This window comes from Panthera onca, chromosome B3, assembly GCF_046562875.1.
Source record: "Panthera onca isolate mPanOnc1 chromosome B3, mPanOnc1 haplotype 2, whole genome shotgun sequence".
Lineage (NCBI taxonomy): Eukaryota > Metazoa > Chordata > Mammalia > Carnivora > Felidae > Panthera > Panthera onca.
The window spans coordinates 105604865-105629575 of NC_138344.1; the positions used below are offsets into that span (position 1 = coordinate 105604865).

The 24711-nt window shown below is 41.7% G+C and overlaps 1 protein-coding gene across 3 annotated transcripts in view; it reads left to right on the forward strand.

Annotated features, from left to right (window-relative positions):
- DAAM1 (dishevelled associated activator of morphogenesis 1) overlaps nucleotides 1-24711 on the forward strand; it is a 176895-nt gene that overhangs the window by 94645 nt on the left and 57539 nt on the right. For all 3 annotated transcript variants that reach the window (XM_060619942.3, XM_060619944.3, XM_060619943.3), the window contains one exon: nucleotides 22563-22634. In XM_060619942.3, coding sequence (XP_060475925.1) covers nucleotides 22563-22634 — 72 coding nt within the window. The remainder of the gene's footprint in view (nucleotides 1-22562; nucleotides 22635-24711) is intronic.

A 24711-nucleotide genomic window follows, 5' to 3' on the forward strand; every position in this document is an offset into this window, starting at 1 on the left:
TCCTGCAGTGGGTGATCCTGGTAGGAGAAGTAGATAAAATCAAATAGTTACCAAGTCTTGTCATAAGCTCCATAATGGGGTAAGCAAACAGGCTCTGGGGCACAGGGCAAGGAGCCACCAGGCTTTGGGGGTGGGTGTGTGTGGCTCAGACAACAGCTCCTTTACCACTCTGACCCCTCTAGCACTTGCACCGGTGAGAGACCTGACACTGTCATGCTTTTGTCCCGTCTTCTAGAAACTGGCCCCCTTTTTCAGTAGTTGAGCGATGTTCACATCCACTGTCTATTTTCTCTCTTGATTAGTACTTTGTTCTCTGTCCCTTTTCCAATACTGAAAAGGTCAGCTTTAGACTGTTGGCCTAATCCGATTGATCTTCGCTAAACACAGTTTGTAGGCCTTGTTAGGAAATCTGTAAAGAGGCTTAAACTTTTGAAAAAAAGGCCCTGGGGGGGAAGACTGAAATAACTGAGGTTTGTTCAGCGTGGAGAAGAGAAAGTCGGGTAGAAATTCTAACATGAGCTGATGTCCACTGGGTATACCCCAGTGAAACTATGGTATCTTGTCAAAATATTGCCAACTTAGAGTTGGTAAAGAGCGGCTGCCTCAAGCCCTCTCAGTAAAAATCTCCATGCCAAGCTGACTTCCTTTTTTTTTTTTTTAATTTTTTTTAATGTTTATTTTCGAGAGAGAGAGAGAGAGCGCGTGCGAGCAGGGGAGGGACAGAGAAAGAGGGAGACACAGAATCCAAAGCAGGCTCCAGGCTCTGAGCTGTCAGCACAGAGCCTGATGCGGGGCTCAAACTCACGAGCTGCGAGATCATGACGTGAGCCGAAGTCAGACGCTTAACCAACTGAGCCACCCAGGCACCCCTGACAGTCTGACTCTTCTCCCAAGGGTCCAACAGTTTTCTCCCATGATTCAAGGACTGAAGGGTTAAGTCCTGGCATGGCAAAACAGGGGACTCCAGGACCCTGTTCCCACATTGCATCATTGGTTCTGATGCACTGACACCCTTCACTGACTCCCATGCTATACAGGTTGATAAATATTTTGCCCATTGGCCTGAGTATGAGATGCTGATTGACCTGAAGATGGTGACCAAAACTTTTTGATAATATGTATTTGGAGCCTGAAACGTTCCTCTTCTGGGAATTGACTCCACAAAAGTGATGAGAAATGAAAGCGAAGACCTATATGTGAGGCAGTTCTTTGCAGTGTTCTTGAAAGCCCAGGATTGTAACCAACTTAAAGAGGATGGTTATATTATAGCACACAATCCTGACAGTATCTTGTAGCCATTGAAAAGTCATGTTATCAAAAGAAAAAAAAAAAATGTCATGTTATCAAAGAAATTTCAGTGACCTGGGAAACTAATGATACAGTGTTAAAAAAAAGGTGTAAAGCTATAATTGGTATGATCAAAAGTTTGCACAAAAGTATATAGATAGAGGTAAGCAGACAGAAACAGCTGTTTGTTGGGACTGTGGGTGATTTACTTTTTTTTTTTTTTAATGTTGATTTTTGACAGAGAGAGATACAGAGTGAGAGTAGGGGAGGAGCAGAGAGAGAGAGGGAGACCCAGGCTCCAGGCTCTGAGCTGTCAGCACAGAGCCCGACACGGGGCTTGAACCCACGAACTGTGAGATCATGACCTGAGCCAAAGTCGGATGCTTAACTGACTGAGCCACCCAGGCACCCCGCTTTTTTGTTTATAAAGATATTTCCCAGATTTTCTACAGTGCGTTATTCTCCCTCTTACCTAGGAGTATTTTTTCCCCCTGATTATAAAAATAAAATTGCTCTTTTTAAAATGTGCATTCAATATATTTTGTATCAGTCGGGTTTCAGTCAGAGAAGCAGGACTACTGGGGGAGACACAGAGCTAAGAGATTCACCCTGAGGCCAGCTAAGCACTCTTTGTCAGGCTGCTGTCTTTATTTCTGTTGCCGGAGCTTCACATTCTGGAGCAGGCAGTTCGGAAGAAAGGTGGGTGTAACTGGGAGGGAGCAAGGATAGGCTGGAGCCCGCAAGGACACACAAGCCAGTGTCCATTCTCTCGACCTCTGGCTCTTGTGTGGGTGTCATGCAGAAGCCTGAACCATTAGTCATGGACCTCAGCACACACACACCTGGGCCAGGAGAAGCTGAGGGAGGATCCAGGGGAAGGTGGGGCAGTTGCAGACCCGCCTGCTATTTCACACCAACAAGGTGAGCCAGCTGATAAAAGACAAGTATGAAGAACAAAATGGCTGCTGCTTTGCCTCTGGCCTCTATACCTCCTGTGAGAGCCTCTCTCCGTGCCTCCCCGTACCCAGAAGCCTCCAAGAAAGGATATTGTTCAGCCTAGCCAAGTCGAGCATTATAAAGCCACCACATACTTGTATTGAAATGAGGAGGAAAAATAAATATTATTTAAAATGCAGCCAGTGCTTGTGTTGTCAAGGCAACCCTGGCTTTTTTTTTTTTTTTTTTTTTTCCTTCTTCCTTCCTTTGTCTAGCTCAGGGACCTGTTTTGTTTTTTGTTTTGTTTTTCTCCCCTCCATCTCCTCTTTTTTTTTTTTTTTTTTTTTTTTTTTAACTCTTCCTTTGTGACATTAAAACAAAGGGGAATCTATAAACCACCCAAAGGTTTTCAGTACCATTTATCTATTTAGGCAGTGACTGTGAAAACATGGTGATCTTGGCTTCAGTGAGATTTCCTGAGTTTTCTGCCCAGAAACGCACTGAAGCCATGTTTCTCATTGCCCTTTCTCCCCTAAGGAGTGTAATCTCAAAGCTAATGACCCATTTCCTTTCTTTAGTTTCATTTATTTTTTTTAAATGTTTGTTTATTTTTGAGAGAGAGAGAGAGCAGAGGAGGGACAGAGAGAGAAAGAGAGAAAGAATCTCAAGTAGGCTCTGCACCGGCAGGGCAGAGCCCCACGCAGGGCTCAAACTCACGAACTGTGAGATCATGACTTGAGCCAAAATCAAGAGTCAGACGCTCTCGACTGACTCAGACTGAGCCACCCAGGCGCCCCTTTCTTTATTTTCTTTTAATTGCAAAAGCCAGTGCTGTCAAAATGAACACCGAATTGTAGATTTGGAGTAGAAAATTCAAGGACTCTCTGTCTCTGGCAGCCCTTGAACCAGTGTTGAAATAAAGGGTGGTTGGTTCATGAGTATTTATGTGACTCCTACTCCCGTAATCCCTCGGTTCAATAATGTCAGTTTGGGGCATTTTTTTTCCTCCTTGTATTAACCAATTCTGCCATTCTAGCTGTGCCTACTACCACCCATGTCTTGAAGTCTAAAGAATGGTCCTGAGCTCATAGTTCTGTATTGCCACCTGGTAGGTGGCCAGTTTCATGAATGAAGAAAGCAGTAAGCAAACTTGCCCACAGGGTGAACCAAAACATATCTATCTTCCCTGGTGCTTGGAGAAGTGAACAAATCTAAAATATGGTGGGCAAGTTCTGTAGTCTTTCAATGGGGTTCTATATTCTGGGTCAGTACAGGCCTCTGTTTTTCAGGCTTCACCAGTAAAAGGACTTCCCTTGGGGTAGATTATCTCCAAGAGCCTTTCAGTCAAGAGATCTGTCTACAAGCTTCCTACATTATGTTTGCCCCTCATAATTGTTCTAAACTGTATTGTAATGTGATTGCCACTATTTTTTCTAAGATAAGCAGAAGGCAAGTAACAGCTATGAGAAAATATTTTGCATAGTTACAGGCCATCTGAAGGGTGACCAGAGAAGGGAGGATACCATTCACTAGGAGATATTTCTGAACCCTTCTGATTTCTCTCTCCTCTGTGTAATGAGATCAACTTCACAGGGTGGTTGTGGATATTAAGATAATATGATGTCAGAGTTAACGGAGAGCTTGGGGCATGGTGATGACAGCTGTTGACATTGTCAATGTCAGTGATGGTGACTATGATCAAAATAGTAGTATGGACTCACTTTCTGTTTGTCCACACTCATGCTAGTCTGGGATTCACGTCCATATTCTTAAACAATGATACCTGGTTTTCACAGAACAGTAGTGAAGATTTTAAAAGCCCTCTCTCTCAGTTGGACCACAGAAACTTTTGGAGGCAGAAATAGTGATTTAGGAGGATAAATTATAGATCAGGGAAGAAACCAAGACGGTCTTCACTGTTAGCACCAGAAATGGGCAGGAGGCCCCTTTTGTATCAGAAGTTCTAGGGCATTGGCGATCAATGTGTAGTTCCTAAGCTCCTGGGCGGAGCTCTGAATCTGGTATCAGGAGTGCCCTTAATTGGTACTTGGGAAGGTTGGGACCCTGAAAACGTCAGAGTCTATCCCACTTCTTCTCACCCACCTGCCCACTGCAGTGCTTCAGTCCCTGCTGACCAGCTGCAGCCCTTGGAGATGCTCCCATCATTGGGCTTGCTTGGCAAGCAGGTGTGAACACCAGCTGATCTCTGGGAAATGGGTATGTGTGTGGATCAAGCCAGTTTTTAACTAAAATTCCTCTCTTGCTGCCTAGGAAAGGCAAGTGGTTGAAAGATCTTCAGTTTTTGAAATAAGAGCACTAAAAATAGTTTTAGACGAAAACATTACTACTGCTATTTTTTTTTGCAGTGGGGAAAAATCCCGTGATAGGACACAACACCAAGAGGTTCCACGAAACGAGTCAGCTTTACAAATAAGTGATTTATTGGGTTGAAGTGAGCTGGAATTACCCTCTGTTCAACAATAAAATTTGTTCAGAGTTGCAGCATTATAATTCAATAGTGCATTCTAGCTGTGTGATTTCCAAAATCCATCTAACAAAACAAAACTTCGGCGTTGAGGAGATCATAAAAGAATGTTTTAGGGACACTTGGGTGGCTCAGTTGGTTAAGCGTCCGACTTTGGCTCAGGTCACAATCTTACGGTTCTTGACTTCGAGCCCCTCATCAGTCTGTGTGCTGACAGCTCAGAGCCTAGAGCCTGCTTCGGATTCTGTGTCTCCCTCTCTCTCTGCCCACCCCCCACCCCCCCCACCTTGTGCTCTGTCTCTCTCTCTCTTTCTCAAAAATGAACAAACATTAAAAAAAAATTAAAGATGCTAAAAATAAAAAAGAATGTTTTAGCACAGATACCATTATTGGTAGAAATCTTAAACCTAATTACCAGAGCAGACGTTCTGGGTACCGATAAATTGGCATTCTCTAAAATTTCTGAAAAGAAAACAAATTTCTGATAACTTTCCCCTCCACTCGTGGGATAAACTACTATATCCCGGTTGGTGATATGATTTTTCTTGTGAAATTTTAAATATACAAAAAAGTACAGAATATAATGAACACCCGTGTTTAACAACTGCTGACATTTTATAATCACCATGGATTTTTTTTTTAAACATTTATTTATTTTTGAGACAGAGTGAGACAGAGCATGAACGGGGGAGGGTCAGAGAGAGAGGGAGACACAGAATCTGAAACAGGCTCCAGGCTCTGAGCTGTCAGCACAGAGCCCAACGCAGGGCTCGAACTCACAGACCGCGAGATCATGACCTGAGCTGAAGTTGGCCGCTTAACCGACTGAGCCACCCAGGTGCCCCTCACCATGGATTTTTTTATTTTATTTATTTTTTAAATATAATTTATTGTCAAGTTGGCTAACATACAGTGAATACAGTGCACTCTTGGTTTTGGGGGTAGATTCCTGTGATTCATCGCTTACATACAACACCCAGTGCTCATCCCAACAAGTGCCCTCCTCAGTGCCCACCATGGATTTTTTTAAAAAGAAAGGAAACATAAATATAGCTGAAGCCCAAAGGTGACCTATTCTGGAGGTGGTACATGTTTTCTTTTCCTTGCCCATGTATTTATGACTTTATTCTGCATGTATATATTCATAGACAATATATGGTAGTTCATTTTAACTGCAATATGATGTTCCATTACATGAACACACCACAGTTTAATTATTTCACACCCCTTTGGATAATGCTTACTTGCAGTTTTTCATTATTTTTTAAAAAGTATGGCAATGAACAGCCTTGTGCATGTGTTCAAGAATTTTTCTGGGATAAACACCAAAACATGTAATTCCTGGGTTGTTGGCTGTGAACATTTCCACCTTTAATTGCTCTCTGAAGTTGTCATAATAATTTAGACCTGCAGCATATTAATTGCCAGCCATCTGAGGGATCGGTACCCTCCGAGGGGAGAGAACTGATACTTTGTTGCCCTGATGAATCGCTTTACTTAAGTTTGAATGTTTCAGATACAAGAAGCTGTCATTCAGTTTTCAAATCAAATCAAACTTAAGTAGCAAATCAAACTGAAGTAAAAATTACTGAAGTAGAAAGTGCTCATTTAAAGAAGAAGAATCCAGGGCGCCTGGGTGGCTCAGTCGGTTAAGCGTCTGACTTCAGCTCAGGTCACGATCTCGCAGTCCGTGAGTTCGAGCCCTGCGTCGGGCTCTGGGCTGATGGGTCAGAGCCTGGAGCCTGTTTCTGATTCTGTGTCTCCCTCTCTCTCTGCCCCTCCCCCGTTCATGCTCTGTCTCTCTCTGTCCCAAAAATAAATAAACGTTAAAAAAAAAAAATTTAAAAAAAAAAAAAGAAGAAGAATCCAAGGTTTGGAAAATGAAAAGCATTCCATTCAAATACCCATAAAGCCATAGAAAAGTACAAAGTGTTAGAAGTATATAAAAATGGACAGTTCACTCAGCATTATGTTTATTTGATTTTGACTACAAAGGAAACTGCTCTGTGTGTGGTTCACCCTTACTCTCCTCCAGACCTCTTTACACCCTTAGTCCCAGACACAGGCAAATTGTGTTTCCATCTTTAGCAGGCTCTTGACTGATATATGTATGCAATCACCCAACACAGGAAGTCCCTCTGAGGCATCAGCCACTTCCCTGATGGACGACAGCCCGGGTACAGGTGCAGGACCAGCACATCTGCACAAGCAGGCAGGCAGGATGTGGCTGGAAATGCCATAATTGGTTTCTTTCTTCCTCTCACCAAAGTACCTTTATCTCGAGCATCGGTAACAATTGTGAAAGCCTCTCTCCTTTCCTTTCTTAGACTCTTTGATTCCTTTGAATGTTAAGAAATTGAGACGTGTACTTGCTGTGTGTCTACCCCCCATGCCTACATTCTGAACCAGTTTCTGCGTACAAGTCAATTCCTGGATTTGGGGATTGTTGATTTTTTTTTTTTTTTTTATGTTTATTTATCTTAGAGACAGAATGTGAGCGGGGGAGGTGCAGAGAAAGAGGGAGACATTGACTCTGAAGCAGGCTCCAGGCTCTGAGCTGTCAGCACAGAGCCCAATGCAGGGCTTGGACCCATGAGCTGTGAATTCGTTACCTGAGCTGAAGTCCTGTGCTTAATCAGCTGAGCCCCCCAGGTGCCAGGGAATTGTTGATTCTTAAGTCTGTAAATACTTTACTCTGCTTGGTTCTTCCTGACAGCCTTGTAAAAAAAAGTGCTTGTGTATCTACTTTGTGGACACCATCTTCCCTTTGTGCTTCCTCATACTTGCATTGCTCCAGTGAGTAACTCTGTTATCCAAGGCCTTGCTTTCACTGTAAATAAGAAATACCAAGTTGGAAGAGGGGGGAGAGAATGACCCTGCATTTGCGTTCACTTAAAATCATCCAAACAATAAAAATAAGCCATATAGAGCTGGGGGAAAGTAGGCCATCTTGGTTGGACAGATCATGAATGTGGAGTCAGGGAGAGAGTGGGTGTCGCTTGTCCTGTGGAGCTCTATCTTTCCCTCTGGAATGGGGGCTAGAGAAGCAACTCTCCCCTCTTTCATTCTGTGCTTGTCACTCATGCCTGTGTCGGTGCTGCACTATGGAGAGAACACTCCAACTTCATCTCTGGTCACTGGAAAAGATGTGTAGCTTGGGGTTTGCATGGAATCCCTGGGAGGGCAGTGGTTCTCAACTGCCATACAGCAGCTATCTTTGGCCTCCAAATCTTAATTGTTAAGCAGATTCCTTTTGACAGCTCCCTTTGACAGCTCTCGTACATAACAGATTCCGTCATGTGTTGATTGCAGAGTTAGGAGTACATGACTCTCTTGGAGCTCTCAGTCTTTGCCATAGAGTACTTGTCAACAGTGCTGTTGTGGAACCAAGGTGCCAAATGTGTCTGTGTGCGGCCCTTTGAACCCCGTGCCTGTGTGTGTTGAAACACACAAGCACAGGCCCATTTCACTTCCAAAATTCTGCAATCTGCAGGTGTAGAATTACACATTGAGTGTCTCAGTGATAGCTGTATCTCTGATGGAAAGGACATCACTACATTTCAGATCTGAGAGTCCAGAGCTAGCTGCCCTTTCTGATTATTGCCAGCTCATTGGGTCCCTTAGGGACAAACGGCACAAGAGACACTCCAGACTGATGCACATCCTTTGATTCAGGATTCCTTAGGACTGTGGCCCCCTTCCCTGGTTTACAGAGTGTGCACTGTGAGTAACCTCAAGCAGAGATGGCAAAAAGGTTCATCTTGATTACCAACTCGGAACAGTTGGGGGTTGAAGCCTGGAGCACTTAAAGAACCATTCAGAGGTTATGAATGGATTCAGTAAGAATAGTGTGGTAATTAATTAGCAATGTCTGCCATGAGACATGATGGGAAAAGGTGGCATATGTAGCAAATTTTCCCATCCTTGCCCTTGAGGGCTTCTCTTGCTCCTAAATTGGAGTTGGACATTAAGTATCATATTCCATGCTTTTTTCTCCCCGGGTCTCTCCCTGGTCTTCTGCAGACTCTCTAAGTGCTGTGGCACCTACTTTCATAGAACGAATACCCCAATCCTGCCTGATGTCACCATCTCCTGGAGATAGGTCTATGAAAGACATCAGTAGAAGGAAGTATCCACTTTAGAAGAGGGAGCAAAGAACAAGAACCACTTTTCCTGAGATTCTCCTGTATGTGTATTTGTTTTTTTCACCTCACTAATAGCACTGGTGCATCTAATGCCTTGAATCCATATTATGCTTGGTGCATCTCAGAGCTTCACCCCCTCGTGAAGTAGGAAGAAACTTTGAGCTTCCAGCGTAACTTCGAACATACTGCTAATACTTCTAATTTGGGGTTCTCCAAATTCCTTATACTCCAGGAACCTAGCAATTTGTGGAACTAGAAATGGGTTACAGTAGAAAGTGTACTAAAGAATACCAACTTTAAATTACAGTGTCTTAAATCCTCTTGTTCTTCAACGCGGTATGGGAACAACACTTGCCTTAAGCATATCTGTCTTCCTATGTAAGGAAAAACATGTGATGCTTCCTCAATTTCTAAGATGTACTTCCCCATGTCCTCACATTTGGGCATTTCTTAGATGGTGACATCTTCCAACTGATGCTTTTCTTTTTTTATTTCTTCTGCCAACAATTCTGTCGTTAATTCAATAGTATGCCTTAAAGTAAATGATCACTTAAAATGAGAAATACGGTTATGACTCCCCTTCTAGGGGACAATTAATCCTGTCCTAGCATTTTTCACAGTCGTCCTGAGAATGCTTCTCTGAATGGAATATGCCTTTATGGGCTTACTGTTTCCCCTGATTCTCTTCCTAGTTTAATTACTGTTTTCCAAAGCCCTCGCTTTATAGCCTCGTGTTAAGCATTATATTGCAAATCATAAACACACTTTGATTGTTTTCCCAAGAGCAGGTTACAGAACATCAAAACCTGCTTTACGACATTCTGAAAGGCTGGTCTGGTAGCAGCAAATCTGGTAGCAAGATGTGAGGCAACAAAGGCCATTGACACCGCTGATTGGATTTCCACACTGCATACGGGTTTAGTGATGTGTGTCTGAACATGTTAATTTACCAACCAGCTGGACTGAATTGTACCTGGATCTGTAGCACTCCATGGTGGCATGTGGGTCAAAGACTTGACTCTTAACACACTACATAGAAGTAATTTGTTTTATGTCATTGTATACCTTTGTGTCCTAAGCAACAGGGAAATGTGGGCTTGTATCATTTCTGAAAATCACAATTGGAGAATGTTTCTTTCTCTTTGCCATGAAAATGAGGGGGAATTGTCATCTAAAATTGGCTTCAGATGTTGAAGTTATACTGATTGAGATTTTTAGGCTCCAGTCATGTTCCATGCTGTGAAGTGATTTGCCAGAGCAATGACTTGTTAAAATAAATAAAATAAATGTCTTGTAGTATAGGAAGTAGGCTGTAAAGTCTCTGCTTTTAGTTCTAGGTAAGGATTGTGGCTATTTTCTTAGCTATATCAGCACATTAAATGTGTTTCCCCCCAGGATCCTGTAGCATATATATAACTTTTAAGATTTGGGTTCTGTAAAGTCAGCCAAGGCTTTTTCGGGAAAGAACAGGGTGTTAGAACAGACTGAGCCCCTTAGCTCTTTCAGAAATGCCGTTGGTCTCTTTATTCTTGGAGTCATGTTGTTCGTCTTCTGTCTGTTCTATTGCTGCCGTCCTTGGACAGGGACTAGATGTCTTTAAAGTGGCATGCTGCTCTTGCTTTTCTGGGGTTTGTGATTTGGGGGAGAACAAAATGGTAGATGGCTGAGAAGTAGCACAAGCCCAGTTTTTAATGGGCAGTGTTTCATTTTAGCTCATTCAGAAATATTTGATCATTTTTACCAGTATAAGTAAAGTTTGTGACATAAAAATATTAATGTGGGGCACCTGGGTGGCTCAGTCAGTTTAGCGCCCGACTTTGGCTCAGGTCATGATCTCACAGATCGTGAGTTTGAGCTCCGCGTCGGGATCTATGCTGCCAGCTCAGAGCCTGGAGCCTGCTTCAGATTCTGTGTCTTCCTCTCTCTCTGCCCCTCCCCCGCTCGTGCTCGTGTGCTCGCTCTCTCAAAAATAAATTTGCAAAACATTTAAAAAATATTAATGCAACATTTTGTGCAATGAAGAAAGGTTTCAAAGCATTTTTCCCAGTTGAGCTTAGGAATGCTTACATTTGATTTATATTTTAAAGTTAGAAGACATTGATGAAGACTGGAGATTAGTGAAAATACAAGAGAGTTCATAGCACTGGACTGTTTCTGTCATGATGAGAAAAGGGAGTGAAGTATACAAATGGGTACAGTTCTTTGTAGCTATCCTTGTCATAACTGAGAACCCATAGTCAGAAGTTTGTGATGCTGTAAGAAACTCTCAGTGCCAAGGTTTGAAAGCATATTGTCACCAGTCTCCTATATCCTGTATTTATGGATCCCTAAAAGGAAAGCAGTAGCTTTGTTCTTTTATTCACGTGTTCAAACACCTAGAATAGTGCCTCAGCCATTATAAAACTCAACAGATATTTACTGGGTGAGTAAATGAATGAGAAGAGAAGCCAGTGATGGAGTTCAGCACTGTGAATTTTGGGGCATGATGAGCAGAGGGATTCTGCTCCTGTCCTGCCCTTGAGAAGTCCTGTGTTCTACAGTATAGTGTCCGCACTGCTCTCAAGTTAGGTTATGTGTTACTCTGAAATGGCGTTGGGGTCCAGCGGTTGAGTAAGGCTTTCTTTCATCCAACAGATTTCTGGGGAGGATAGAAGACTAGGCGTAACTCTGGGTCTAAGGGGGACAGGGTAGAGTGGTCTCAGTGGTTTCAAGTCAGAAACTCAGTGACACACAAATAGAATCCATGCCACACAGCCAAGGCAAGGGAAACTGGCAGAATTGAGATGAGGCGAGTGGTCAGGATAGGGTAGGTGTTCTTGAGCAAGAGCTTTGGGCAAGCCCAAGCATCTGGGTAATTTAGGTGTGAGGAGCCTAGAGCAGTGTTAGTCATACAGCTTGGCTTCTACATTACACCTCTGTAGACATGTCCTCTTCAACCACGAAGTGCTAGTCATGTATCTGTTATTCTGGTAAATTGTAGTTATTATATTAAGGTGGGGGGTGGGGAGAATGTACTGACTGTTCTGTCTATAGCACTCTTCAGAGTGATCTTCACTTTTTACTACCTTTGAGCTGTTTAAGAAATCTGAAAATTGTCTTTGCTAAAAACTAGTAGCAATGCAATCGATTATGCCCTGTTGATCATTTTTGTATCTATTTACACATATATAATTATATATGCCTTTGCTCTTTGGATTCTCTTTTGAACCTGTTGTCACATCCTATTAGTTCCTGCATTTATTAATGAGTTCAGCAAAATCTTTGACATGAGTACATGCCATGATTTTAAAATCATCCTCTATCAATATAAAATTTTCTCTTATTTTTTATTTAACTCCAAGTTAGTTGACATATAGTGTAATAATGATTTCAAGAATAGAATTTAGTGATTCATCACTTACATGTGACACCCAGTGCTTATCCCAATAAGTTTCTCTTTAATGTCCATCACCAAGAATTGTTTGAGAAGGGGTAGCTTATTCTAAACGAGCTGAGATCTTTAATAATATTTTACACTGGAGTATAGGATATGATAGCACAAAGCTCTCTGGGAAAATGTGCGTTATCGATTCTAGTAAGCTTGATATATCTATCTCTCTCTATATATATATATCTGCAGATATATATATATCTGCAGATATATATATATCTGCAGATATATATATATATATATATCTGCATAAAGCAGAGAAGGGGAAAGAGCAGAGCTTGGGGGTCAAAAGAGGTGTTAAACTTCACACACATTCAAGGAAGAAATTCCTGTGATGTTTGAAAGGGTGATGTACAGGAGAGAAGCAGGGGCAATGTAAGTGTAATCCAGAGACTTGAAAAACAGTGCTCTAAATGGGTCTTAAACTTCCCACAAAGTTTCTTGGCTAATGAGCCTAGGTTCGATTCACCCAGTTTTAATTCTGTTAACTTGTATTGATGTTTAAGAGAGAAAGCATCCTCAATCTTATAATAATAAGACCTATTATTGAGTTTATGGCCAATGTTGTTACAATATGTGTACTTAAAAAACAGGAGCTATGCACGTTTATGCTTCATGAGACATGGATCTTTTATTCTAAATCATAAATGTTATTTGTTGTGAACATTCAAGAAAGCAAGAACTTGTTCTGTTTCATCTTGGGGAGATATTTTGGTCAGAAATCTTCCAGATGCCCTCCTAGTAGAAACTGTCTTAAGTTATGCATCACTGGCATGTGAGAAGATCCCTTTCATAGGGATCTAGATATATTTGTTGGAGTTATTTTTGCAAAAAGTGGACATGAGGGTGTGATAAACTTATGGAAAATTTGAGATTTATTTATGAATTGAAGATAAACTTATGCTATTCAGCCAGTGGAGAATTTTTTGCTTGGTATAGAGAAGACTTTGGGTGGACATAATAGTTTTATTCAGCTTGTTTTGAATATTTGCAGAGTTATTGCTCAGAGGAGAAATTAGACTCTTCCATGCAGTTCCTGAGGGCAAAACTAAGGCCAACAAGTGCTTGAAGTTGTGAGGAGACACCTGTCAATTCAGTCTAAGGTGGATTTTCTAACAGTCAATGAGGGTTATGGTTCTTGGACTCCTTGAAGCCTTCTCTCAGAGAACATACGGTCACCTGCTGGCGGCCTTATACGAGGGACCCCTGTGAGGGGAAACTTGGACTGGGGTGTCTCTAGGGTCAAAGGCCTCACTGTATAATTATGATGGCTTTCCTTAGAAAACATACAGATGTTCTGCAGCACCAGGAAAAAATGGGGAAGAGGATTTGCTGCTCAGACATGGCTGTAAGTGCTAAATATGAAAGCCATTGTTATTGCAAGTCACCCTCCAGTCTTTCCAGAAAATGACTGACATTCTGAGGCTTAGGAGGAGGTGTTGGGTTTCCTGCCAGACGCAGAAGCCGCTGTTCTGTAATCATTCTTCGTGTGGGCCCAACCGGATTTGGGCAGCAGATGCACTTGATGTGTAATTGTGGCAGTGGCCAAAAATGTAACCAGGATTGGCAGCCCCAGGGGCCACATGACTATCTTGAAATGTGACAACATAAGAATTATTTTTTGAAACCAACTGCCTCCCTTTGGCAAGTTTCAAATGTGGGGTGTAGTTGTAGCCCCACTGATAGGGGTTACAGGGAAGGGCTGTTGGAGGGACTGAGGAAAGCAATAGTCTCGGGAACCCAGGTTTGTGGACCTGCTGGTTCTTCTCTTCCCAGTGAAAGAACAGTAAGACAGAAAGATTTGGAGGCAAAAAATCAGGATTTAAAAGACCGAATGATGCCATGCAGTTTTAAAAATGAGGATTAAACCACTTTCAAGGTATAGTGAGCTTGGTAAGAAGGTGGACTTTTCAGACAGGGCAGGTCCTGCCTCTTCGCTAGACAACAGTGCCAGTTCCTGGGCGAATTCCCCATACTTGAGGAGCTGATCCTAACTTAGAGCCGGGGTTCACGGCAGATGGAGTGCCTTGAAGGAGAGGAGAAAACCTGGAAAATAATTGATGACCAACTTGGAACGGTGATGCACCCCCCCCTGCCCTCTTGAGAGCCAGGCTTATTCTAGCACAGGGGGTGACAAACTATGGCCCATGGGCCAAATCTAGCCACTTAACTGTTTTGGTAAATAAAGCGTTACTGACACAGGGCAGTGCTCCTTCACCCGAGCGTAGTTGGAGCTGCTCTCACACAGTACAGTGGCAGAACCGAGTGGTCGCAACAGACTCCATGGTCCCCAAAGCCTGAAATCTTTGTTATGGGGGCCTTTACGGAAGAAGTTGGCCAGCGCCTGGTCTGTCAGGTTATTCCACCGTGACCGTCTTAGGAGAGGATGCTGATTACACTGTTACTGAGTCAGGAGGGAAAGTTGGCAGAAGTTATTAGCAAGGTCTTCCACACAGTACTTTCCACCTTCCATCCCACCTGCTCTTCCTTCCCCGTTCCTCGGACCTGTTTCTTGTCGTTCACTTGAGCTTATTAGAGGACATACACATTGGGGAGTCATACCTAATAGGATAAAATATCTTGGCCTGTCTGCCCCTTTCTCGTTAGTATTCTGTAAAAATTCTAGGTGTAGAGTAAATTTATTTAACACCTGTTTCATTCATCAGTATATGGGGCTGGGTCCACCACATCCAAAATAGTAATGACAATTTAATGCAACAGGTAACTATTTTGATCATTAACAAGGGGTAGGATTTCTTGATCCTATATATAATCACAGTTAACATGTTTTCTAGTAGTGTCTTCTTTATAAGTGGAACAAGCTTTGATTAGTATTTAGTTACCTTTACCTATGATAAAAATGACCAGAATGAACTCTACTCTGTATCATACCGAAACAATGCCTTTCTGCTGTTGAAGTTCATTTAGTTAAATCTTAATACATCTCTCCTATCGTTGAGTCGATGGTACTCGTATACGTTGTTAGAGGATTTTTAGCCAATATAGGCAGTGAAAGAATGTGTCTTTCACAAGTATTCTCTAAGAATCTCAGGGGTTTGTAACAGTGAACGTGGAGATTTATGGCTTTAGTTGGCCAAGTGCATATTCTTCAGCCTGTGATTTGTGGTCTTGTGAACAACCACAAAACACGTCCTTTGCAATTAATTGCCCTTTGTACAGCCTATTTTGGGTCTTACTAACAAGCATCCGAAACTGAAGAAAAACTCTACCAGTTCTTACATATTATTACTTGGAAAATGATCCTATTAAAAATTTGCCCTGTGGTAATTTCAAAAGAAGTCATTCTTAAAGACTTAATTTTCAAACTGTGCTTTGAGTCTCACTGAAAGACTTTAGGCGCTACTAAGAAATTGTTTGCCACCCAAAAATGAAAATGTGGAAATTTCAAAAATTTTAATATCCTTTGAGTACATAAGTCTTAGTCCAAATCATAAAATTTCTTTGCATAAACATTTGATATTAGGGTTGTAGTGTGTTTTAGAAGTAGAAAATCCTGTGAGAAGACAGTAGCAAAATGTTTTTATTTTTTTATTTTATTTCTTTGTCTGATACAGGAAATTTTATTTATTTTATTTTTTATTTTTTATTTTGCTCTTTGATTTCTTTTTTTTTAAATTTTACTCATTTACATCCAAATTAGTTCCTGTAGAGTGCAACAATGATTTATTTGCTGTGGGGAGCAGGGTGGTGCCCCAGGTGTAGAGAACAGAGACATCCCAAATGTCATGGGATCTTGTTGACTTGATGATGCATTTCATGTTACAAAGAACATCTTAAAAAGCACTTGTCTTAACAGAACATACAGAGCTTTAGCGCTTCTATTTTAACTGTGAAAGATAGTGCATGTACTCGGCAAAATAGAAGTTTAAATTATACAACAGTTTGTAAGTGAAAGACCTTTCTTATTGCTACCCAGAGGTAGCCATTGCTCAATTTTCCTGTATATATTTCCGGGAATGTTTGTATGTTAAGTGTACATGTTTTTTCTACAGATGAGAAATCATATTCTGAGGCATCCTCCCCCCTCCCCATACTATATTTGGCCATTTTGAATGTCATTACATAATTCTACTTCATTCTGGGTTACTGCCACAAAGTAATTTATTCACCCATCTCCCTTTCTATGTATTTGTTCGCTTTGTTATTTGGCTGATTCAAACAGCACTGCGGTGAAAAAGATCTTTGTAGTATACATCTACGCAGTGTAAATATACAATTGTGGGCTGACTTCCTGAAAGTAGACTTAAAGGAGGGTCAAAGGCTGTGTGTGTGGTTTTCAGTTTGAACAATTACTGCCAAATGTCCCTCCGAACTGGTTGGTCCGATTTTTACAGTCCTAGCATAACAAGGACTTAGAATGGCCATAGCTGCAGCACAGTCACAGCATGGAGCCTGCCTGGGATTCTCTCTCCCTCTCTCTGCTCCTCCCCCTCTCGTGTTCCTCTGCTCCTCCCCCTTGCTCACACATGTGCTTGTATGCACTTTCTTTCTCCGAATGAATAAAACATTAAAAAAAAAAAAATGGTCATAGCTGGAGATTTTGGAACAGTATCCTTATCATCCTAGCTAACATTTATTAAGCATGTTCTGTGTGTACTGTTCTCGGTGCTTCCTTTACTTGTAATAACCTATCGAATCTTCACAATGACCCTGCGGAGTAGGCACCCATTTTACAGATAAGGAAACTAAAACTGAGTCATACAGAAAGGTTACTTAACTAAAACGGAGTCATATAGGAAGGTTACTTAACTTGCCTGCCTATACATCACCGTATGGCTGAAGATTCGAATATATTTCTGTTGGTGATAGAAGACGAACACAGCCAGCTTGGATTGGTAGAGATGATCACAAAATGAGAGGCAGAAGTCTGGGACATAGCTGTGAATGTTTACCTCGGGAAGAGTACAAAGAAATAATGCAAAATTTATTCTTGTGGGCAAAGTGATGTGGAGAAAAATAAACGTACTCTTAGGCCTTTTAAGAGAATCGGGGAGGCCCTCTTAGAATTTTTTTCACTAGCCACTGACCAGAGATTTGGAATAAAAAATTGTACCAGTTGAAAATGAGGCTAAGTTAGAAAACCGATGTGTGTGTGTGTGTGTGTGTGTTTTTTATCTTCTAAATGAGTTGGTTAATTAAAGCCTGGTTTTTTAAAGACGTCAATTTCTTGACTGTCCCTTGTGCTATACCAGTTTCCTTTTCTAGCAAAAGGGTTTTTGTTTTGTTTTGACAATGGAAGAAAAGTAGATAACAAGAAAAGAGTTTAATGCTAGTCAGGCAGAAAGCAAAGCTCGGGGTGTCCCTCCGGCAGGTCTTGTCTGTCAATGTTCTCTAATTCATGGTGTCAACCTACCAAGGAAACAGAGTGAGTTGGATTAAAGAAATAGTAAAACTAGTGTTGGGCACCCCCCCCCCCCCACCCCCGGCCAATTACCTTATACAAGAAGTAGCTGTTGAAAGTTAAGTGTTTTATAATTGGGTCACTGAACAACATAAATTTTAAAAAATGATTTGTTTTAAGAAATTGGGCCCTCAACCTAAGTACAGTACACGCTGGTTTTCTGTGACCACTGTTAGAATTCCATAGAATCTTATAGCTTATGGGGACTTTAGAAACAGTCTTGTCTTACCCTCTTGATTTGGAGAGAGAAAAGCGAGGCCCAGAGATAATTAAACTTGCCAAGAAATACTGATTAAGTACACCAAAAAGTAGGTTTTGGGATCTCATCTTCAGATGGCCAATCTGGGCATTTTCCCACCATACCATTGCTCTGAAAATAAGTGATGTTTGCAAGTATTATCTAAATGTTAAATTTTCTGATGATTACTAACATAAAATGTTGATATCAATTTAGTGTTAATTATTTAATAGACCTAAAGATAGACATATAAGCATAAATGTTTGTAACACTTTGATAAGGAGTCAAAACTAGATTTTAATATAAATTATCCATTCTATGGGTAGAATAAAAAAGGATTTAATGTGATTGCTAGAATTTGTATTCTCATGGGGCAAACCTTCTCTAGGTGTCCTTAAGTGCTACCCACAATATTTTAATTTTTTTAATTAAAAAAATTTTTTAATGTTTATTCATTTCTTGAGAGAGAGAGAGAGAGAGAGAGAGAGCGCGCGAGCGAGCGAGCGTGAGTGGGGGAGGGACAAAGAGAGAGGGAGACAGAGAATCTGAAGCAGGCCCCAGGCTGTAAGCTGTCAGCACAGAGCCTGACACAGAGCTTGAACCCACGAACCATGAGATCATGACCTGAAGTCTGACACTTAAACAAATGAGTCACCCAGGCGCATCATACCCACAATCTGTTTTAAAAGGGGAAAATAGAACTTTTTAAAAGAATATAGAATGAAACCAATAATCTCGCTTATTAGAGAAAATTTCTAATGGGATCAGTCAAGGCAGTAATCAAAAGTAGGGTTAGATGTATATGGTTTAAGGAGGGGTTTGTTTGCAATTCCAGTGTCCAGAACTGCTCTGTGCTATCACAGCTCATCTTCAACGCAGTCTTGAGAAATCCCCATGAAGGCGGCTGTTAGACTGGTGGATAATGGAACAGGAGAACAAGTTAGGGAAAAGCTTCACAAGTGCTGTCTGTATGCATCCATCTAAATAGATAAGGCATTGATAAAGGGGTCGAAGAGTTCCCACAGAAAAAGTCTAGAGAGAGAGATCAGAGGGAATCCAAGCAGGACATCAGACCTTAGAATAATGTTCAGAATGAGGGTGATATTCAGAAATGCTGAATATAGCAAAAATAGCAATAAAGATTTGGGGAAAAGCAGTCATTTCTGGCCACTAACCACATTTGAGTTTGTTATACAATAAGGTGGTTAAGAGTGAAAGGCCAGTTTCTCACTCAATATGTATTGCTTGTGATTAATCTGAGGTCTATTCTTAGGAAAGAGGTCGCCCTGATTCTTTCTCACTGGCCCTGAATTTCTAGTGGGGGGACCTTTGGCAACTCACCCGTCTTCTCTTTGCCCCTGTTTCCTTCTCACTAAAATGAGTGAGGTGACTTCCTGCCCCACCCAGTAGATCACATGAAGAGCACAGTGTGTAGAACGGTTTTTGACACAGTAGGCTGTGCACGTGTCATTACTGCTGCTGCTTCTCTTAGAGCTGAGACAATTTACGCAATCTTGTTTATTTTTCCACTTGTTTCTCCATAACAAATAAAAAAGAAGGGAGGCAGATGGTTCAAAGAAGAACACATGTCAGAGGCTGGTAACACCTAGGACCCAGTTGCTTCCCAGGAACATCAGACATGTACTTTCATCAGCAGTTTCTTTCGTGGACTTCTTAGGAGAGAGTCTTCCCCTCGGCGTGTCTCAGTGTCCCGTGCTCTTTTGGGGGGGACCCCCGAGAACAATTGCATTCATCTCTTCCCGGCCTGTGTCTCTGCATAACAGCAGCCGTACGACATAGGAACAGAGAGTTGATTCGCAGATGTGTTTCACTTGGCTCCTGGAGCACACATCTGTGTAGAAGAACCAGGATCGCACAGAGGAAACTGGAGACACGTTGCCAAAATGAAGAACTCTGAGGATCACCCCCAGGAATATAGTGATAACAGTACTTTTACGAGAAGCTTTTATATACGTTAGCTCATTTGATTTTCTCAGCACTGAGGCATGTGAAATAAAAATGAAGCTGTCTTCCCCCTATTTTGACTACAGTATCTAGGTCTACTCTTAATATGTTTACATTATTAAAGCATTTCCAAAGTGTAAAGATTTCTCTCCCTTTGCTAATCTTCAGCTTCTAAAATGGTCTCCTGCTCTGTTAACTGCTACTATTAAGCTTACAACAGATGGGCTCTCATGGGACCCCAGACAGGGGACAGAATTTTGTTGTAGTTTTGGACATTTGCCCTAGTTTGAGGGACTAGAAAGACCTGGCACCTTCTATTTCATTTTATAGGTTCAAATACCGTTGGCTATCACTGTGGGTTTTGGCTTGCTGAATGCATTGGTAACTGGGGTTTTGCTAACTTTAATTCTCCATTTTAGGAGGAGAGAAGGGTTCAGCATTTACACTGCCATTGTAACTATTTTGTTAACATGTTAAATAATAGTCAAGGACTGTTCTAAAAACTCATCAGATTTCTTAAGCTTTTTAAAACCGTGCAAGTGTAATACAGTCTAACTTCAAAGCTGCTGCTATAGCCTTTGTCCCCATCATCTGGCTTGTTCAGTCTCCAGATGAGTTCCGATATTCTTTACTGTCAGCCTTTAAGGCACCGTAAGCACTGATTACTTTGCCTTCTTTTTGTGACTACTTAAAGAATAGTTTTGAGGGGCGCCTGGGTGGCTCAGTCGGTTGAGCGTCCGACTTCGGCTCAGGTCATGATCTCACAGTCTGTGAGTTTGAGCCCCGCATCGGGCTCTGTGCTGGTGGCTCAGAGCCTGGAGCCTGCTTCCGATTCTTTGTCTCCTTCTCTCTCTGCCCCTTCCCTGCTCATGCTCTGTCTCTCTCTGTCTCAAAAATAAATAAAAACATTAAGAAAAAAAATTAAAAAAAAAAAAAAAATAGTTTTGAGAGGCACCTGGGTGACTCAGTTGGTTAAGCCTCTGACTTACGCTCCGCTCATGATCTCACAGTTCTCGAGTTCAAGCCCCACATTGGGCCCTCTTCTGTCAGCCCAGAGCCTGCTTCGGATCTTCTGTCCCCCTCTCTCTCTGTCCCTCCCCCTTCTCAAAAACAAACATTTTTTAAAAGCATGGGCGGGGGGGGGGGGCGCCTGGGTGGCTCATTTGGGTAAGCATCCAACTCTTGATTTTGGCTCAGGTCATAATCTCACGGTTTCGCCGGTTTGAGCCCCACGTGGGGCTCTTGCACTAACCTCGCAGAGCCTGCTTGAGATTTTGCCTCTCTCTCTCTCTCTCTCTCTCAAATAAATACACTTAAAAAAAAGAATAGTTTTGAAATGACATTTCTTTTATCTCACCCCATAGACCTGCCTCAAAAGATTTGCTTAGAAAAAGTGTTTTTGAGATAAAGTATAGGACTGAAATGAAAAGTCCCACCTTGAAACTGCTATCTCAAGGACTGAGATTCTTGACATCAGTTAATGGGTAGTGACTACTTCATTGTCTTGTAGCAATGTACCTGGCCCAGCACCTTCCCCAAGGGGACAGGGAATAGCAGTTGTACCAAGGTGCTCTCTGAATGTGAAGCTAAAGACTGAAATTGCCCTCTGAGTCTGTTTGATCACACAAATGACTTACAGCCACATAGGTTTGCAAACATGCCTGGAAAGCCCCAACTCCAATGCCGTCTTCTGATGAGCTCAGTGTTGCCGTGGAGCCGAAGCCACAGCCCCTTAATTTTGGGGGGAGGTGAGGGTTCAGGCTGGCAGGGAGCTGCCATCCACAGAAGCCCTGAGGGCCCTGGTGCTGGCTTCATGTCACCCTGTTCTGTAAGATGAGTAATGTGTGTTCATTTTACTACTTCCCATCCACTGTCCGGCTTTGTTCTACCTTCTCATCTGAAGCAGTACCTAGTTTTGGTTACATCAAATGAAACCCTTCGAAATTTTTACTGTCTTCTGGAGTCTGAATAAACTAACTAAAAAAGTTTAATTAACAACTGGCCGAATCCTGTGGTCATTTTTTAAGACAACTTTCCTTCTTTTGTGGATTTCATCCAGACATATAATTGAGCAATACTGTCCCCAGTGTGACACAGAGATCCTTTGTGAGATCCTTTCTCCTCACAAAACACACTGTGCCCTTCCCAGTACTGTTGTGTCCCCGAAGGAAAGCAGTATCATAACATGGTGTGGCTGAGTTGCCACTTAAATCCTCCTACAGTCAATAACACCGTAACAACTTTTGTGGTGACAGATGCTAACTAGACTTACTGTGGTTGCCATTCCGTATTGTTTAGAAATGTCGCATCACTACGTTGTACACCTGGAACTAATACAGTGTTTTATGCCCTGTGTTCTACAGTTTTTAAAAAATATACGCTACAAAAGTGATAAAATAGTAAATTTCTCTTGATGCATGGTTCAGAAAATGTCCCCTTGTCACCCCTAACTCTGACTTTCGCACTGTCTTGTGTCTAGCCAAGTGGACAGTCAGCTGATTAAAGCCAACATTTGAAGACAGATATCTTCAATCTCATTGTCTTCTAATGTCTTCCATGTAGGCCACTGCCTAGATGCTGTGAAAGTCAGATGTGCTTATGGCCATTGTGTGTACATATCTGGCTGTGTGTTACTTTTTTTTCTTTCTATCTAGGACCAGGAAGAAAACAAGGGAGCAACAAGTTGGCCTGAATTCTACATTGATCAGCTCAATTCCATGGCTGCTGTAGGTATACTTTCTGTTCAGTAGCACAATGTAAAATGCAAATTTGTCACACAATTGCGCCGGAAATTCTCTTGAGTAAGAACTACCAAATGTCATCATCTTTCCAAACTCCATTCCAAACACTCAGTGTTGGTGGCGGCTGCAGGGGGCGGGGGAAAGGAGGGCAGAAGTGGTACTTGGCAAAATGATTTTTTTCCAATATGTTTTACATAAAATCAGCACACACTAAAATACAAGTGAGTTTAATGTTATAAGAGGAAACGTAATCTTAACTCTGGCTTATGTTCAACTTTAACTTGCAATTGCTCTTACCGATCATTTGGAGCTTTGTTATAGCAGCACTATTCTACAAGTTAATGCCATTTAAAGGTAATGCAATGAGACTATTCCTTCTCTCTTCTCCTCCCATTCTCTTTTCACTGAGGACTTGCCTAACTAAGTTCCTGGATTCTTGATTTCACAGGGCAGCCAGGTACTCTTTTACTCTGTTAAATTAACAAAAGGAGTCTATGGAATAGGTGGTTGAATGAAGAGGCACAATAATTATGCCGAGATGTCCGTGGGAAATCTTTGGTTAAATAATTGCTTGAAATCCATTCTCAGTATCTGAAATACGCATCTTTATCACATGGACGTCTCTGTAATATCCGCGTTCTGAGCAGCTTGAAGGGCACCTATCGATCCCAGCTAAGATACGCAGCAGAAAACAAGTCGTCAACCTCTGAGTGTTAGCAGCTCAAATCCTGCTCATGTTGATAAAAACCGGAGATTGCCCACAGTGGAACAGTCTCGTGATTTTAAGAGTCACTCTGTTAGATTCAACTTTGAGTTTATAATATCCAAGCAAAATGATAGCTTCCATGACAAATACTTTCCTCTACCTCTTCCTTTCCTCCTCCCGCTGAGCCTTTTCGGAGAGTTAGCTTCTTAAGACTTAGGGCAGACATTTTTAAAAACATTGTCTAATATTTTGCTGCTGCTTTTGCTGCAAACGTTAAAAACTGGCTAGAATTTATGAATCACTCCCACTTTTACTAAACTTTCAGAGGGCTTCACTTTTAGTAACTTCCTCTTTTCTAGTTTTTCCTTTGAAGATACTTATGCTGTTGCACAATGAATAATAAACAGCCTGGTAAATGTGAACGGGGCTGTATAAATTATAGAAGAAACTGCTAAGCTTTTGCCCTGAGGAGTTCTAGTCTAAAAGCAGAAAATAACCTCCACAGCCATCCAGGATAAGGCATCCTGCACAGTGGCAGAAATGAGAAAAGGGTGATCTCAGCATTTGTATGAATATGTTAGCAGAATGTGAGGCTTGTGGTGACCATCAGGGATTTTCTGTGTATCACCTAAGCAGTAATAATTTAGGAGCCATTTACATTTCCTGCGTGTGAAGATTGTATTCTCAATTCTTGCTCCTGGCTGTTAGAGTGGGGGGGAAAAAAGAGCTGTGGGCAGGCTGTCTTTCTTTCTAATTAAGTCAGCATTGTTTGATGTAACAAGGGAAGAAGTTGCTTCTTCGTTAATGAATTCACTTCTATCAATGGAGAAGTACTAAATACCATGGCATTTTCTTTCCTTCAAATTTTGGGGGCAGTTAGGTTAATTTGTCCTTTAGTGACTTAACCCATGCCTTGTATGGAGTCAGCCTGGCTCATTTCCTGCACTAGAAGGTCTGTGATGTGCCAATATGAGGCACTTCTTTAAGAGCCTCCTTTCTCCCTTGGCCAGCTCCTTGGACAACCTTTTGCTACATTCATGAGTCATCTACATTTTAATTATATTTGTTTCCTAATCCGAAGTCCTCTCCAAGAGTGTCTCAAGGCAATTAAATCGTCCGTCACTTGGCTATTCTTTCTGTTTAACAACTAACAAAGCTTTCTAATGCTCCTTTAAGAACAGAGCTGGCATCTGTCTAGGGTTAAAGGCAAAAAGCAGTAATAGCTCATGAGTCAATGAGACCTTAGAACTCCTGTATATGTAAAGAACAAGGAGTTCTGATGAGACCAAAAACCCTATGCTGAATTTTCTGTCTTTCTCACCAAATGTGTTGCCACCACCTCCTCCTATAGTTCTG